Source organism: Hyperolius riggenbachi, chromosome 11 (assembly GCF_040937935.1).
Source record: "Hyperolius riggenbachi isolate aHypRig1 chromosome 11, aHypRig1.pri, whole genome shotgun sequence".
Taxonomy (NCBI): Eukaryota; Metazoa; Chordata; class Amphibia; order Anura; family Hyperoliidae; genus Hyperolius; species Hyperolius riggenbachi.
The window spans coordinates 232016645-232034227 of NC_090656.1; the positions used below are offsets into that span (position 1 = coordinate 232016645).

At 47.6% G+C, this 17583-nt stretch overlaps 1 protein-coding gene across 1 annotated transcript in view; it reads right to left on the bottom strand.

Annotated features, from left to right (window-relative positions):
* The window catches only part of SYT13 (synaptotagmin 13), a 75258-nt gene extending 67676 nt beyond the window's left edge, over window positions 1-7582 (bottom strand). Inside the window, exon 1 of the mRNA XM_068259695.1 lies at window positions 6445-7582. Within this exon, the coding sequence (XP_068115796.1) occupies window positions 6445-6618 (174 nt within the window). The 5' untranslated portion in view covers window positions 6619-7582. The remainder of the gene's footprint in view (window positions 1-6444) is intronic.
* Between the last annotated feature and the right edge of the window lie 10001 nt (window positions 7583-17583).

Genomic DNA, 17583 nt, shown 5'->3' on the forward strand with positions numbered 1-17583 from the left:
AACAGGCCCTTAATGTTCTTTTTGCTTAAATGTGGTTTGCGCCTTGGATATCTGCCATGAAGGTCGTTTTTGCACAGTCTCTTTCTTATGGTGGAGTCGTGAACACTGACCTTAATTGAGGCAAGTGAGGCCTGCAGTTCTTTAGATGTTGTCCTGGGGTCTTTTGTGGCCTCTCGGATGAGTTTTCTCTGCGCTCTTGGGGTAATTTTGGTCGGCCAGCCACTCCTGGGAAGGTTCATCACTGTTCCATGTTTTTGCCATTTGTGGATAATGGCTCTCACTGTGGTTCGCTGGAGTCCCAAGGCTTTAGAAATGGCTTTATGACCTTTACCAGACTGATAGATCTCAATTACAGTACTTTTGTTCTCATTTGTTCCTGAATTTCTTTGGATCTTGGCATGATGTCTAGCTTTTGAGGTGCTTTTGGTCTACTGCTCTGTGTCAGATAGCTCCTATTTAAGTGATTTCTTGATTGAAACAGGTGTGGCAGTAATCAGGCCTGGGGGTGACTACAGAAATTGAACTCAGGTGTGATAAACCACAGTTAAGTTATTTTTTAACAAGGGGGGCAATCACTTTTTCACACAGGGCCATGTAGATTTGGAGTTTTTTTTTCTCACTAAATAATAAAAACCATCATTTAAAACTGCATTTTGTGTTCAATTATGTTATCTTGGACTAATAGTTAACGGTTTTTGATGAGCAGAAACATTTAAGTGTGACAAACATGCAAAAGAATAAGAAATCAGGAAGGGGGCAAATAGTTTTTCACACCACTGTATATATATATATATATATATATATATATATATATATATATATATATGTATGTATATATATAAAACCTTAGCCCGTTTAAAAGGACACACACGGGGACATGGGACGCAGAGACACTTGCGTCTTAGAAAGAGAGACAAAGTCCTGAAAGAGGGACAAATGAGGAGGAAAGAGGGTCAGGGCTCCGAAAGAGGGAGTCGGGACAGTTGGGACTGGAGCTATGCAGGAAGCCACCTGAATAACGTGATTCAGGCAGCAAAATCTGGAGGGCAGCATTTCAACAAACTATTTGGCCCATGTGGTGCCTGCCTCCTCTCTGCTCTGCCACCCGCCTTCCTGGCACACACTCTACCCTCCTCATCCACACATCCCTGAATACCAGTGTCCTTATTCCACTGGCGGCACCTTCCGCCCTTCCCTATCACATCATAAGCAGGTGAGGTAGGTGACGATAGATGCCTCTTATCGAGGCATGCTATGGTAAAACCTCTTCACTGGCAACTTGGCAAGAGATCACCATGGCCAGTCAGAGGGGAAGCTTTGGCATGCGACCAATCAGGCGGGGAGTACTGGCACCAGACTGGCCAATTACGGCCACCCGCTGCTCCTTTTGCTGACATCTGATAGGTCATGGCTACTGAGTGCAGTGATTGTCCCAATGACAGTGCCGTGGTTCCTCCCGAAAAACCATCGGCACCAGTTAGCAAAAGGAGCAGCGGACGTCTGTGATTGGCCGGTCTTGGCAAGCACCCCCGTCTGATTGGTCACATGGCAAAGCTTCCCCTCTGACTGCCCATGGTGATTAGAAAGTCTGGAACTGGCCCTGACAAGGGCCATTGATGCTGGAATATACAAGGGCTTGATTCACAAAAGAGTGCCAACTGTTAGCACGGCCGTTTTCGCGCGAATTTTCGCACGAAACGATAACATTTCCGCGCGCAAACGCAAATTTTTAAATTTACATTTTTGTATTATATTTGAATCAGTGCTTGTGTTTGTTGTTGGGCGGGTAAGTCCACCCTTACCACCCACACCTTTTACTGATTTTAATTGGTACTACTTTTACTCTATTGGCGCCTCTGTATACTATATTACAATTTGATCCACCTGGTGGATGGGTGTTGACACCCTCTGTTTCCTGATCTACGGAGAGCGACTTTTTAACCTGAGAGAGGACAGGTCTAATCTCCTCGTCTGCGATTGAAGTGGTTGCCTTGATTCGGCAACCCAGACTTGTGAGTATAACTCAAGTTATACTCATTTATGCCGATTCTACAACAATAATACACTATCGGGGGCTCTCGATTGTCTCTCTTTTTTCTTGTTACATGATTTTGAAGTTGATCCTAAAGCTGATGGGGGAGCCAGTGGAAGGCTTTACAGAGGGGAGTCGTGGAGGCGCTGCGATGAGAAGAGTTTATCAGTCTGACTGCCGCATTCATTACCGATTGAAGGGTGTGGTTAGAGGGGAGGCCAGACCAAAGAGAATTGCAATAGTCTAGGTGGGAGATGACAAGGGCATGGATGAACAACAACAAAAGGACTAGAAGAGATTGTGACGCACAGCATAGATAATAAAACACTGCCTCCTACAGGATGACACGAGGAACCCCACACTACTGAGAGACACACAGAGATTGAGACAAATCGCTTATTATTATTATCTTAGAGCGGTGGTGTAGCTAGAGATCATGGGGCCCCTTAGCAAAACTTTCATGGGGCCCTCAGATGAAGGCACTCTTAAAGCGGATCCAAGATGAAAAACTAACTATAACAAGTAACTTGTCTATATATCTTATCTAAAGTTTAGATAGTTTACACAGCAAATCTAGCTGCAAACCGCTTCAACAGTATATGATTATTTCTTCCTGTGATACAATGACAGCAGCCATGTTGTTTGTAAACATTACACAGATGCGAGCTGATCTGTATCTCCAGCATTCAGCCTGTGAAAACTTCACTCCCCTCTCCTCTTTCCCTCTACCTCTGAAATATCTGGGAAGTAACACCTCCTCCTCCTCCTGCCCAGACTGAGCTCCCATAAGCCCTTGCTACTAAGGCTCAAAGTGCCAAGGCGCTGGAGAAGCTGTGGGAAAGGCATATTTAGTTTATACGTGGAGAAACACAAGTAATGGCGAATACATTATGTACCTACAGGGCCCCCTATGCTCCAGGGCCCCATAGCAGCAGCTGCTATGGCTGCTATGGCTATTGCTACGCCCCTGCTCTCCTCCCCTCTCCATAGGACACTGCATGCACCCTCCTGCCTCTCCTCCCCTCTCCATAGCACAGCACATGCAGCCTCCTGCCTCTCCTCCCCTCTCCATAGGACAGTACATGCAGCCTCCTGCCTCTCCTCCCCTCTCCATAGGACAGTACATGCACCCTCCTGCCTCTCCTCCCCTCTCCATAGCACAGGACATGCAGCCTCCTGCCTCCCCTCCCCTCTCCATAGCACAGTACATGCAGCCTCCTGCCTCTCCTCCCCTCCTCATAGCACAGGACATGCAGCCTCCTGTCTCCCCCCCCCCCTCTCCATAGCACAGGACATGCAGCCTCCTGCCTCTCCTCCCCTCTCCATAGCACAGGACATGCAGCCTCCTGCCTCCCCTCCCCTCTCCATAGCACAGGACATGCAGCCTCCTGCCTCCCCTCTCCTCCATAGCACAGTACATGCAGCCTCCTGCCACTCCTCCCCTCTCCATAGGAGAGTACATGCAGCCTCCTGCCTCTCCACCCCTCTCCATAGCACAGGACATGCACCCTCCTGCCTCTCCTCCCCTCTCCATAGCACAGTACATGCAGCCTCCTGCCTCTCCCCCCTCTCCATAGGACAGTACATGCAGCCTCCTGCCTCTCCTCCCCTCTCCATAGGACAGTACATGCAGCCTCTTGCCTCTCCTCCCCTCTCCATAGGACAGTGCATGCAGCCTCCTGCCTTTCCTTCCCTCTCCATAGGGCAGTGCATGCAGCCTCCTGGCTCTCCTCCCCTCTCCATAGGACAGTGCATGCAGCCTCCTGCCTCTCCTCCCCTCTCCATAGGACAGTGCATGCAGCCTCCTGCCTCCCCTCTAGATAGCACAGTACATGCAGCCTCCTGCCTCTCCTCCCCTCTCCATAGCACAGTACATGCAGCCTCCTGCCTCTCCTCCCCTCTCCATAGCACAGGACATGCAGCCTCCTGCCTCTCCCCCCCCCCTCTCCATAGCACAGTACATGCAGCATCCTGCCACTCCTCCCCTCTCCATTGGACAGTACATGCAGCCCCCTGCCTCTCCTCCCCTCTCCATAGCACAGTACATGCAGCCTCCTGCCTCTCCTCCCCTCTCCATAGTACAGTACATGCTGCCTCCCCTTCCCTCTCCATAGCTCAGTACATGCAGCCTCCTGCCTTCCCTCCCCTCTCCATAGCTCAGTACATGCAGCCTCCTGCCTGTCCTCCCCTCTCCATAGCACAGTACATGCAGCCACCTGCCTTTCCTCCCCTCTCCATAGCACAGTACATACATGGAGCCTTCTGCCACTCCTCCCCTCTCCATAGGGCAGTACATGCAGCCTCCTGCCTCTACCCCCCTCCATATAGGACAGTACATGCAGCCTCTCCTCCCCTCTCCATAGGACAGTACATGCAGCCTCCTGCCTCTCCCCCCTCTCCATAGGAGAGTACATGCAGCCTCCTGCCTCTCCTCCCCTCTCTATAGGACAGTACATGCCGCCTCCTGCCTCGCTCCATAGGACAGTACATGCAGCCTCCTGCCTCCTCCCCTCTCTATAGGACAGTACATGCAGCCCCCTGCCTCCTCCCCTCTCCATAGCACAGTACATGCAGCCTCTTGCCTCCTCCCCTCTCCATAGCACAGTACATGCACCCTCCTGCCTCCCCTCCCCTCTCCATAGGACAGTACATGCAGCCTCCTGCCTCTCCTCCCCTCTCCATAGGACAGTACATGCAGCCTCCTGCCTCTCCTCCCCTCTCCATAGGACAGTACATGCAGCCTCCTGCCTCTCCCCCCTCTCCATAGGACAGTACATGCAGCCTCTTGCCTCATCCCCTCTCCATAGGACAGTACATGCAGCCTCCTGCCTCCCCACTCCATAGGACAGTCATGGCCGGATTTCTAGCAAGGCCACATAGGCCATGGCCTAGGGCACCAGATAAACAAGGGGCGTCCTGCACACAGTGGGCATTATTTGCAGGGCATTATTTGCAAGTGTCCAAACAAATGAAAGTGGTCAGGATAACTGCACTATTAGTACCAGCTGGCATCTGCCTGTGCTGTGCTACAGGCAGCTGCAGTCCGTTAACCAAACGTTTGTGAACAGTGTGTGACTAGCAAAAAGCCAGACCTTGTCCAATGACATAGCAGCAGCTCCAGGCAGTTACAGAAGGCCGGGTCTCACACACTTGGTGTGGGGGATGAAAGGACCAGGGGCACCAGCAAATAGTACAGAATACAGAAGGCAGCCTCTAACAGTACCCATTTCTTAATTATTGATTGGCCAGCGCTGTTACCCTGGAGACAGCAGTGGGTACAGGTCTCACTTTTACGTGTTGCTGACCCCACCCAATGTCCAATTGTGAGCCACTTTTGACTATGTGTGTATCGTGGAAGGCTCCTACCACGCCCATCACCTGTAGATCGCTTGATTGACCAGTTCCCCCGTGTGACATGATTGATTCACTTCACGTTGCCATGGAGACCGCGGCACTAGCCCCAATAGTGGACACCATCGGCCCAAATTTTTTTTGATGGATGTGTGTGGAGAGAGGTGGTAGGATACGGTTGGGGCGGCTGGTAATAGTCGGCCTTGGGCGGTAAGAAGTACAAATCCGGCCCTGAGGACAGTACATGCAGCCTCCTGCCTCTCCTCCCCTCTCCATAGGACAGTACATGCAGCCTCCTGCCTCTCCTCCCCTCTCCATAGGACAGTACATGCAACCTCCTGCCTCCCCTCTCCATAGGACAGTACTTGCAGCCTCCTGCCTCTCCTCCCCTCTCCATAGGACAGTACATGCAGCCTCATGCCTCTCCTCCCCCCTCCATAGGACAGTACATGCAGCCTCCTGCCTCTCCTCCCCTCTCCATAGGACAGTACATGCAGCCTCCTGCCTCTCCCCCCCTCTCCATAGTACAGTACATGCAGCCTCCTGCCTCCCCTCCCCCTCTCTATAGGATGATACATGCAGCCTCCTGCCTCCCCTCCCCTCCCCTCCCCTCTCCATAGGACAGTACATGCAGCCTCCTGCCTCTCCTCCCCCCTCCATAGGACAGTACATGCTGCCTCCTGCCTCTGCTCCCCTCTCCATAGGACAGTACATGCAGCCTCCTGTATCCCCTCCCCATAGGACAGCACATGCAGCCCCCTGCCTCTCCTACCCTCTCGATAGGACAGTACAGCAGGCAGTAGTGGTGTGAGTGTTGGTATCGGGCAGCTGTAATCTATGGTCATTGGGAAGGTTTCGGCACACAGGTGATAGTGAGGTCGAGCAGACTAGGAGGCAGAGGTCCGACAGGGAAGCCCCCTGACTTGAAATCTATACATTTCTGATGACAACCCCTTGTCCATCCATGTCACCCCTCCTGGTCAGAGCTTGGGATCCTTCCAAGCCAGGTGGCTCAGAAACCCCAGCCTGACCTACAGGTACCCCCATGCTGCTGTACTTACCACCTGCCCCGGCTGCAGAACGCTGGCCATGGTCACCGGGGTCCCCTCTCCGCTGTCCGGTGACATCTTCCTCCTATGGAGATGCTTGCAGAGGCACAGAAAGGCACACAGGGCAATGAGAGCACTCGCTGTGCCCAGGGTGGCTCCCATGGCGATCAGCGGGGCACCCAACATCTCAAGAGCTTTGAGGAGCTCCCTAGGGGTGGTAGGACCTCAGGTCAGGAGCTCCTCAGGAGTGGTGGGACCTCAGGACAGGAGCTTCTCAGGTGTGGTGGGACCTCAGGTCAGGAGCTCCTCAGGTGTGATGGGATCTCAGGTCTGGAGCTCTTCAGGTGTGATGGGATCTCAGGTCAGGAGCTCCTCAGATGTAGTGGGATCTCAGGTCAGAAGCTCCTCCGATGTGGTGGGACCTCAGGTCTGGAGCTCCTCAGGTGTGGTGGGACCTCAGGTCTGGAGCTCCTCAGGTGTGGTGGGACCTCAGGTCAGGAGCTCGTCAGGTGTGATGGGATCTCAGGTCCGGAGCTCCTCAGATGTGGTGGGATCTCAGGTCAGGAGCTCCTCCGATGTGGTGGGACCTTAGGTCAGGAGCTCCTCAGGTGTGGTGGGACCTCAGGTCAGGAGCTCCTCAGGTGTGGTGGGACCTCAGGTCAGGAGCTCTTCCGATGTGGTGGGACCTCAGGTCAGAAGCTCCTCCGATGTGGTGGGACCTCAGGTCAGGAGTTCCTCAGGGGTGGTGGGATCCCAGGTCAGGAGCTCCTCAGATGTGGTGGGATCTCAGGTCAGGAGCTCCTCAGGTGTGGTGGGACCTCAGGTCAGGAGTTCCCCAGATGTGTGTGGACCTCTGTAGTCCATGCCTGGTGGTGGAGAGAGATTCCTGGAATGCAGACAGGCTGGTGTGAGCAGCTAGCGAGCTGCGAGGTTCTCCGGAGAAGAATCCTGCTCACGTCAGCGGAGGAGACGGAGCTGTTCGCAGGACTCTGGCGCTCTCCTCCCTCAGGCTCCGAACTTCAGGCTCTGCTGGAAATGTCTGTGTGCGAAGAATGAAGACAAGCGGTAACACCAGGCTGCTGTGTGTCTCTGAGGAGCTCCAGGCTACGGAGCGCGCAGAACTCTAATCACCACCACGCTGCCCAGATGTCATTATCCTCAGCCTCTCAGCATGGAGGCAGCCGCTTAAAGTGACCCTATCACATCTTCCCACATCGAGAGATTAAAGCCCCCCTTAAAGGGAACCTTAACTGAGAGGGATATGGATGTTTCCTTTTAAACAATGCCAGTTGCCTGGCAGTCCTGCTGATCTATTTGCCTGCAGTAGTGGCTGAATCACACACCTGAAACAAGCATGCAGCTAATCCAGTCTGACTTCAGTCAGAGCACCTGATCTTCATGCTTGTTCAGGGGCTGTAGCTACAAGTATTAGAGACACAGGATCAGCAGGAGAGTCAGGCAACTGGTATTATTTTAAAAGGAAAAATCCACATCCTTCTCAGTTTAGGTTCCAGAGGGATATGGAGGCTGATGTATCTATTTCCTTTTACACAATGCACATTGCCTGGCTGTCCAGCTGATCCTCTGCCTCTAATATGTTTTGCCACAGATCCTGAACAAGCATGAAGATGACTTGATTAGCTGCATGCTTGTTACTATTCAAATCCAAATCCAAAAAAAGCTTTATTGGCAGGACTAAATACCAAATCATTGCCAAAGCAAAACTCTTAAAGTGGAACTGTCGCGAAAATCTTAAAATGTAAAACACATACAAATAAGAAATACATTTCATCCTGAGTAAAAAGAGCCATAAATTACTTCTTTCCTATGTTCCTGTCACTTACAGTAGGTAGTAGAAATCTAACATTACTGACAGATGTTGGGCTAGTCCATCTCTCCATAGGGGATTCTCAGCATGGCCTTTATTCTTTATAAAAACATTCCCTGAAAAAATTTTATATAAACATGCTAGCCAGCCTCCCTGAGCTCTGCACAGTATTTTAGCAGTTGGACGGAGCAAATGCCACCCACTAAGTGTTTTTAACCACTTAACGACTGCCTAACGCCGATAGGCGTCGGCAGGTCGAAGTGGTGTTCCCATGGCGTTCCATGTCAGTTCAAGGAGGGTGTCTCCGTGAACAGACTGCGAGCTGACGATCGCGGCGCGCAGGCTAAATATAAACACACGGGGAAGAAATCCTCGCTGTTTACATCATACGGCGCTGCTGCGCAGCAGCGCCGTAAAGAAGCTTGGCGATCCCCGGCCTCTGATTGGCCGGGGATCGCTAGCATATGATAGGCTGAAGCCTATCCTACACGGCGCAGGACGGATATCCATCCTGCGCAGCCCACAGAGAAAGGTAGAGGGAGGGAAGGGGACGGAGGGTGGAAATCGCTGCGGAGGAGGGCTTTGAGGAGCCCCCCCCCCGCAAATCAAAGCAAGCCGGCGGCGATCAGACCTCCCCAGCAGGACATCCCCCTAGTGGGGAAAAAAGGGGGGAAGTTTGATCACCCTGCCTACTACCTGATCGGTGCTGCGGGCTGGAGAGCCCACGCAGCACCGATCATTGGAAAATCCCCTGGTCCCTAAGTGTTAAAATAAGGAAAACCCTGAGAACCCCCCTATGAGAAGATGGGCTAGCCCAAAACCTGCTGGTAATGTCAGATTTCTACTACCTCCTGTAAGTGACAGCAGCATAGGAGAAAAGTAATTTATGGCTCATTTTACTCTACAGTTCCTCTTTAGCATTGGAGGGGAGGGGTTGATTGTGGAATTATAGGTTACTAGGTAATTAGCCCGCCCATTAAAAACGGGCGCTACGGCTGGAACGCAACCCCTTCCCAAGGGCACCCGCCTACGCTCCCCGCTGCATGCACGCACGTCTGCACTTCCTGCGGGAACGCGTGTAGGCCGCACTCCCCGCCACGCGCACCAATGGCCAACCCCCCTTCCCTCGTCTTGTTTGTAATGTCCGTGTGCCAGGCATGCAGGCTGGCAAAATGCAGGGACACAGGGACACAAGGACAGGGGTCGCAGGACAAAGGGGTTTTATTCGGTAGAATAAGGGGTTATTATATACAGACCAGAAGGCTGTGGAGGTTATAGGAGACAGTATAGGAGGCTGGGGTATACAGTGCATAGGGGTGGGGAGGGTATAGAGGGACGTATAAGGGGTATACAGTCCATAGGGGTAGGGAGGGTATCGAGGGCAGTATAAGGGGTATACAGTCCATATGGGTGGGGAGGGTATAGAGGGCAGTGTAAGGGGTATACAGTGCATAGGGGTGGGGAGGGTATAGAGGGACGTATAAGGGGTATACAGTCCATAGGGGTAGGGAGGGTATCGAGGGCAGTATAAGGGGTATACAGTCCATATGGGTGGGGAGGGTATAGAGGGCAGTATAAGGGGTATACAGTCCATAGGGGTGGGGAGGGTATAGAGGGCAGTGTAAGGGGTATACAGTGCATAGGGGTGGGGAGGGTATAGGGGGCAGTATAAGGGGTATACAGTGCATAGGGGTGGGGAGGGTATAGAGGGACGTATAAGGGGTATACAGTCCATAGGGGTAGGGAGGGTATAGAGGGCAGTATAAGGGGTATACAGTCCATATGGGTGGGGAGGGTATAGAGGGCAGTATAAGGGGTATACAGTCCATAGGGGTGGGGAGGGTATAGAGGGCAGTGTAAGGGGTATACAGTGCATAGGGGTGGGGAGGGTATAGGGGGCAGTATAAGGGGTATACAGTGCATAGGGGTGGGGAGGGTATAGAGGGATGTATAAGGGGTATACAGTCCATAGGGGTGGGGAGGGTATAGGGGGGCAGTATAAGGGGTATACAGTCCATATGGGTGGGGAGGGTATAGAGGGCAGTATAAGGGGTATACAGTCCATAGGGGTGGGGAGGGTATAGAGGGCAGTGTAAGGGGTATACAGTGCATAGGGGTGGGGAGGGCATAGGGGGCAGTAGAAGGGGGATACAGTGCATAGAGGTGGGGAGGGTATAGAGGGCAGTATAAGGGGTATACAGTCCATAGGGGTAGGGAAGGTATAGAGGGCAGTATAAGGGGTATACAGTCCATAGGGGTGGGGAGTGTATAGGGGGCAGTATAAGGGGTATACAGTGCATAGGGGTGGGGAGGGTATAGAGGGCAGTATAAGGGGTATACAGTCCATAGGGGTAGGGAGGGTATAGAGGGCAGTATAAGGGGTATACAGTCCATAGGGGTGGGGAGGGTATAGGGGGCAGTATAAGTGGTGTACAGTCCATAGGGGTGGGGACGGTATAGGTGGCAGTATAAGGGGTATACAGTCCATAGGGGTAGGGAGGGTATAGGGGGCAGTATAAAGGGTATACAGTCCATAGGGGTGGGGAGGGTATAGGGGGCAGTATAAAGGGTATACAGTCCATAGGGGTGGGGAGGGAATAGGGGGCAGTATAAGGGGTATACAGTCCATAGGGGTAGGGAGGGTATATTGGGCAGTATAAGGACAGGAAGGCAACTGGTATTGTTTAAAAGGAAATAAATATAGCAGCCTCCATATACCTATCACTCTAGGTGTCCTGTCTAGAGGTTTATAAAGGGAACCTGAAAGCAGAAGTATATGGACACTGTCATTTGTATTTACTTTTAAACAATACCAGTTGCCTGGATGTCCTGCTGATCTCTTTGGCTGCAGTAGTGTCTGAATCACACACCTGAAACAAGCATGAAGCTAATCCAGCAATACCTCAGTCAGAGCTCCTGATCTGCTGCATGCTTGTTCAGGGCCTATGGCTAAAAGTATTAGAGACAGAGGATCTTTAGGACAGCCAGGCAACTGGTATTGTTCATAATTAAATATGTCAGCCTCCATATTTCTCTCACTTCAAGTTCCCTTATAATTTATGTGCTTAAAGGGAATCTGAAGTGAAAATAAACTTACGGTATATTGATTTGTATGTATAGCACAGCTAAGAAATATAACATTTAGCAGCAAAGAAATGAGTCTCATATTGTTTCCAGTACAGGAATAGTTAAGAAACTTCACTTGTTATCTATGCAAAAGATCTTCTCTGAGCTGTCTGGCCAAACTTGGTCTGCTACAGTGCTATTTCCTGATGCACTTATACATCAAACAAACAGTGAAAGACCACTTCAGAGAAGATTTTACTGCAAGGAAGTTCAACGGCTCATTAGCTCTGCTCTGTTTCATAGTTTAACCACTTCGCATTCCGGGGTTTTCACCCCTTATGATTCCTGACAATTTTAACAAATCAGCTGTGTCGCAACGGTACTGCGGGGAAGGAGTGGTGGTGAACTGATGTCTAATAGCGTAGCATTGCTTTGAACAGTGCAACCCTGTGGTTTGAAGGAGTTTTTTATAATTAGCTGTCCTGCTGAAATCGATTACAAATTGATCCCTCTCTGATCAGATTCCGATCGCAGAGGGACCAATCGTTTTGCCACTTCTGGCTGCAATCAATTACGGTAGTGTATGGCTAGCTTTATAGGTACAGGTCCATTATAACACAAAGGACTAACTTTTCTCCTGTTTTTTCTATAGAGATATTTTCAAACATTATCATTAAAATACTTTTAATCAGTGGCGTAGCTAAGGAGCTGTGGGCCCCGATGCAAGTTTTACATTGGGCCCCCCAAGCATATACATAATAATTGATACAGCGCACCAAAACCTGCCAATGGCAACTACAGTGTCAGAGGTGCAAGAAGGGGATGGGGAACAGTTTGTTATTGATTACCACTATTCAAAGGATCTATAGAAGTGATTATTATGAGCACAGGACCAATAGAGAGCTATTACTGTAATTGAGGTCCCCACTGGCCCAAGGGCCCCAAAACATTCGCAACCTCTGCAACCCCCATTGCTACGCCCCTGCTATTAAAGCTCCCACCAAGCAAGAAATGCAGTAGTTTGAATCTACATCAAATTTACGTTTGAATCTCTTTATTTAATTGCTAGGTTAAAATCACATGAACCATCAAGCAGTCTGGCAGTAGAACGAGTAGCTGCTGTCCTTAGAAGAATGCTGCCATCTGGCGGATAATAGTGACAATGCATGGACTGTGGACGTTTAGAAGAATGCTGCCACCTGGCGGACAATAGCGGTAATGCATGGACTGCTGATGTTCTTAGAAGAATGCTGCCACCTAGCGGACAACAAAGGCTATGCACGGGCTGCTTATGTTCTTAGAGGCAGGGGTCACACTTGTCTTTCAGTTTCTACACTTTTCAGAAAACTGAAAGACAAATGTGACCTTTTAGGCAGGGGTCACACTTGTCGGCTTTCGTGCGCGTTTTCTGCACAGAAAAACTGTTTTCAACTGAGAACTCATGTTAATCAATGAGCTAGGTCACACTTGAATGTAGATTTCGCATGCAGAAAAAAAACTGACATCTTGCGCAATTTGTCAGTTTTCTCTATAAATTACATTAGCTGTTGTAAGGTAGAGGTCACATTTGTCTTTCAGTTTTCTGAAAACTGTAGAAACTGAAAGACAAGTGTGACCCCTGCCTTATAGAGATTTATAGAGAAAACTGACAAATTGCGCAAGATGTCAGTTTTTTTTCTGCATGCGAAATCTGCATTACAGTGTGACCTAGCTCATTGATTAACATGAGTTCTCAGTTGAAGTCAGTTTTTCTGTGCAGAAAACGCGTACGAAAGCCGGTAAGTGTGACCCCTGCCAGAGGAATGCACTTGGCGGACAATAGTGTCAATGCACGGACTGCTGACGTTCTTAGAAGAATGCTGCCACCTGGCGGACAATAGTGGCAATGCACGGACTGCTGACGTTCTTAGATGAATACTGCCACCTGGGGGACAAAAGCAGCAGTGAATGGACTGCTATTCTGGCCCGTACCCACCACACAAATGTCCCGACGATTTTTCCGACAACCGGAGGTTTTTTGAGCAAAGAGCAGTCGTTTCCACGACATTGCGTCGGGAGTACAGGCATGCAATCATGCGAACAGCACTTAGCGATGCATTCTAATAACGAAAGGTGAAACTTCCTAGAGGAAAAAAGGACCCTCATGCAAACAATCTTAAATCTTTATATTTATTGCAATATTGTATCATTGTATAAAATAATCTTGAATCATATATAAAATTATAGCGTATTATTATATAAAACAATATTGTGTCATATTTAAAACAATATTGTATAATTTATAAAGTAATACATAGGCAATACACCAAGCACCAGGTAAAAAAACAAACAAAAAGAAAGCAAAAAAAAAAAAAAAAAAGTTTTCAAATAAGACAACAGAGCAAATACATAAAAACGTTCAGATTAACATTAGTCATGGTCTCATTCAGAAGTTAATAGCTAATTAGGATTTATAGTAGCTTACTGTTTATGTTACATTTGTCAGACATACACAGATGCCTCCCTTGTCTATGCAAACAAATTAGAATGATTTTATTTGACTGTTGGCTGCTTCAGAGGATGGGAGGAAAATGTTCAGAATTTTTGAATCGGAACAATCCAAATCGATAAGAAGTAAATTCAGTTGGCACTGACCGACCCTCTGTACCGCAGTTCCCCTTGGCAACGAGTCAAGGCGTGATATGACTTGTAAAGCGTTATAGATGGGCTAGCAGCAATAGGCTGAGATCTGCTGCTAAACTAAGTGCGACTAGGGCTACATTCACAGTGACACATTGCGGTGCTTTGCGTCAGGCAATATAATCGCATTGGTACAATCACATCGGTGCTAGTGGTGATCATAATCTGCTGCTTACAATTACGCAACATTTTGTGTACATTTTTGCAACTACAGCCATCTGTAATTACGATTTGGACATTCAACTGATTTTGTGTCATTTGTAATTTCATGTCATTTTCGTGTAATTTCGTGCCGACTTTAGTGGGTAATAGTAGCACAGCCCACCATACATGCTATGGTCACCTTGCTAACTATATTAAGGAGAAAGGTGGGAACAGCGCAATATTTATATCTTTGTTTTAAAAAGACCTTTTAGTTTCTAAGAAAGTCAATTTTAAAAATGCAAAGGAAAAATTATTTTTATACTCAGAAAAATAAGTTTAAAAAACATTTTTCCTTTGCATTTTTAAAATCGATTTTCTCAAAAACTCCAAGGTCTTTTTTTTACCTTATCCCCACAATTCTCTTTAACACACGTAGCAATTTTGGTGATGACAGCATGTATGGTGACTTTGCTATTCACCACTAAAGTCACCACAAAATTACGCAAAAATTACGAATGGATTACACAAAATCAGTTGAATGGCCAAATCGTAATTACATATGGCTGTAATTGCAACAAACGTGAAGTTAGCATGTATGGGGTGCTTTGCTATTAAAGGATACCCGAGGTGACATGTGACATGATGAGATAGACAAGGGTATGTACAGTGCCAATCACACAGATAACTATGCTTTGTTCCTTTTTTTTGTTTCTCTGCCTGAAAGAGTTAAATATCAGGTATGTAAGTGGCTGACTCAGTCCTGACTCAGACAGGAAGTGACTGCAGTGTGACCCTCACTGATAAGAAATTCCAACTATAAAACACTTTCCTAGCAGAAAATGGCTTCTGAGAGCAGGAAAGAGATAAAAAGGTTCAACAGTTCATAGATTTTAGCTCTGGCATACTTCAATGAGCGTGTCATTGAGCAAAAACAATAAAACAGTTAAAACTTAAAAAGTAGGTTTAAACGTAAAATAAAACTGTGGATTATCTTAAAACGTCATTTTTAGGAGAAGGAAGATAGATACAATCGTTTATTTCATTCGTTTATTTTGGCCTCGGGTGTCCTTTAACTGCTAAAGTTGCCATGAAATTACATTAATATTACGCAAAATTGCAAAATAACGGTCCCTGATTACATTTACAAAACAAAATTAATTATGATTTCACATTGTAATTGTGAGTGATGATGCAAAATTATGATCATGTGAAATGTATGTGCTCACTGCTCATCACTCAGCTCATTTAGCAGCGCGTTGCGACAGAATCCATGCGCATAAACGCGGTACGTTAACGGACAGCATGCGGATTTGCAGTGGCAGTGAAGCATACTTTGTATGTAGTGGTGCTCTTCACGACCTTGTGATCATGAGTTGTTTTTGCCGATCACGAGGTCGTAATCGGCAATCGTGATCGTCTCTCGATCCCGAATGCTGATCACGAATGCACTCGCAATTGCACTCGTTACCCAACTCGTGATCACGAGTCACTAGTCGGTATTCGTGATTAAAAATCCGCCGATGTTAGCGGTTAATAGCAAAGACCCCTTACATGCTAGAAACATCAAATTTGCCAGAAATGTTAGGAAAAACATTGAGAACAAGAGGAACAATTTTTTTTCAAAAAGACCTTATAGTGTATCTGGCAAATTTGGTGTTTCTAGCATGTAATGGGGCTTTGCTATTAACCGCTAAAGTCGGACGGTTTTGGCAGGGTTTTAATCACAAATACTTTTTTTCCTTTGAAACTTTAAAATCGATTTTCTCAAAAACTATAAGGTCTTTTTGTAAAATGTTTTTTCCCTCAGTTCCCACTGTTCTTTTTAAAAGATACCCGTAGTGACGTGTGACATGATGAGATAGACATATGTATGTACAGTGCCTAGCACACAAATAACTATGCTGTGTTCCTTTTTTTTCTTTCTCTGCCTGAAATAGTTAAATATCAGGTATGTAAGTGGCTGACTCAGACAGGAAGTGAATACAGTGTGACCCTCACTGATAAAAAAAATTCCCCCTTTTATCTCTTTTCTGCTCTCAGAAGCCATTTTCTGCTAGGAAAGTGTTTTATAGTTGGAATTTCTTATCAGTGAGGCACTGTAGTCACTTCCTGTCTGAGTCAGGACTGAGTCAGACACTTACATACCTGATATTTAACTCTTACAGGCAGAGAAGGAAAAAAAGGAACACAGCCTAGTTATTTGTGTGCTTGGCACTGTACATACACATGTCTAGCTCATCATGTCACATGTCAGTTCGGGTATCCTTTAACATATCTGGCAAATTTCTAGCATATAAGGGGGCATCGCTATTAACCGTTAAAGTCAAATCGTGATCACGGATATCACTTTTAATCACGGTTAAAATCCGAGTGGAATTCGGAATTGGGAATCAAGTCAGGATCACGATCACGCCGTATCCGGATTTCGATACTGCTGTGATTGAATTTACTCGAATCTGTGATTGTGGGAATCCGAGCACCACTGTTTGTAAGTTCTGTATTCTCCACAGTAGGCTTCACAGGTGTACTGTAATGCACAATGCGACTTTTCCCCTCTGCTGCTTTTGGCATCGTGTTTTTACAGCGTACACAACGCAACCTATCACTGTGAACGTAGCCTTATGCAGGACCGCCTACTTAGCACATTACATATCGTGAAAAACATAATCAACATCAATCACCAGCAAGGAGCATGAACAATATGCACAGAACGGAAGAAGGCTCAGATGTGCGACCAACTCTAAAGGTGGCCACACACATTAGATAAAAGTCTTTGGGAAATGAAAGATCACAGACCAATCTTACCACCCTTCATGTAGTATGAGAGCCATACTCTACACAGTCTTTTCTATGGAGCTGAACTCCACATCAGATAGAAATCTTTGCAAGATGCTGCACACACAGATGCTGTACAGACACAAAAGATCAGTATCTGCAAAGGATCTGTTCCTGCAAACGATCCGTTCCTGCAAATTGCATTCATAGTCTATGAGATCTGCAGATCATCATACACACCTTGTTTTACAGACATTCATCTGCAGATCAGACAATCATCTGCAGATCTGAAGTTCCATCCTGGTGGATTTGATCTGCAGATGAATGTCTGTTAAACCAGGTGTGTATGAGGATCTGCAGATCTCATAGACTATGAATGCATTTTGCAGGAACGGATCGTTTGCAGGAACAGATCTTTTGCAGATCCTGATCTGTTGAATGTGTACAGCATCTGTGTGTGCAGCATCTTGCAAAGATTTCTGTCTGATGGGGAGTTCAGCTCCATAGAATAGACTGTGTAGGTATGGCTCTCATACTACATGGAAGGGGGTAAGATTGGTCTGTGATCTTTCATTTTCCAAAGACTATGGTCTGATGTGTGTATGAGCCTTTAGTATCATATACTGTATAATCAGCATGGTACTTTTATTGTTATCATG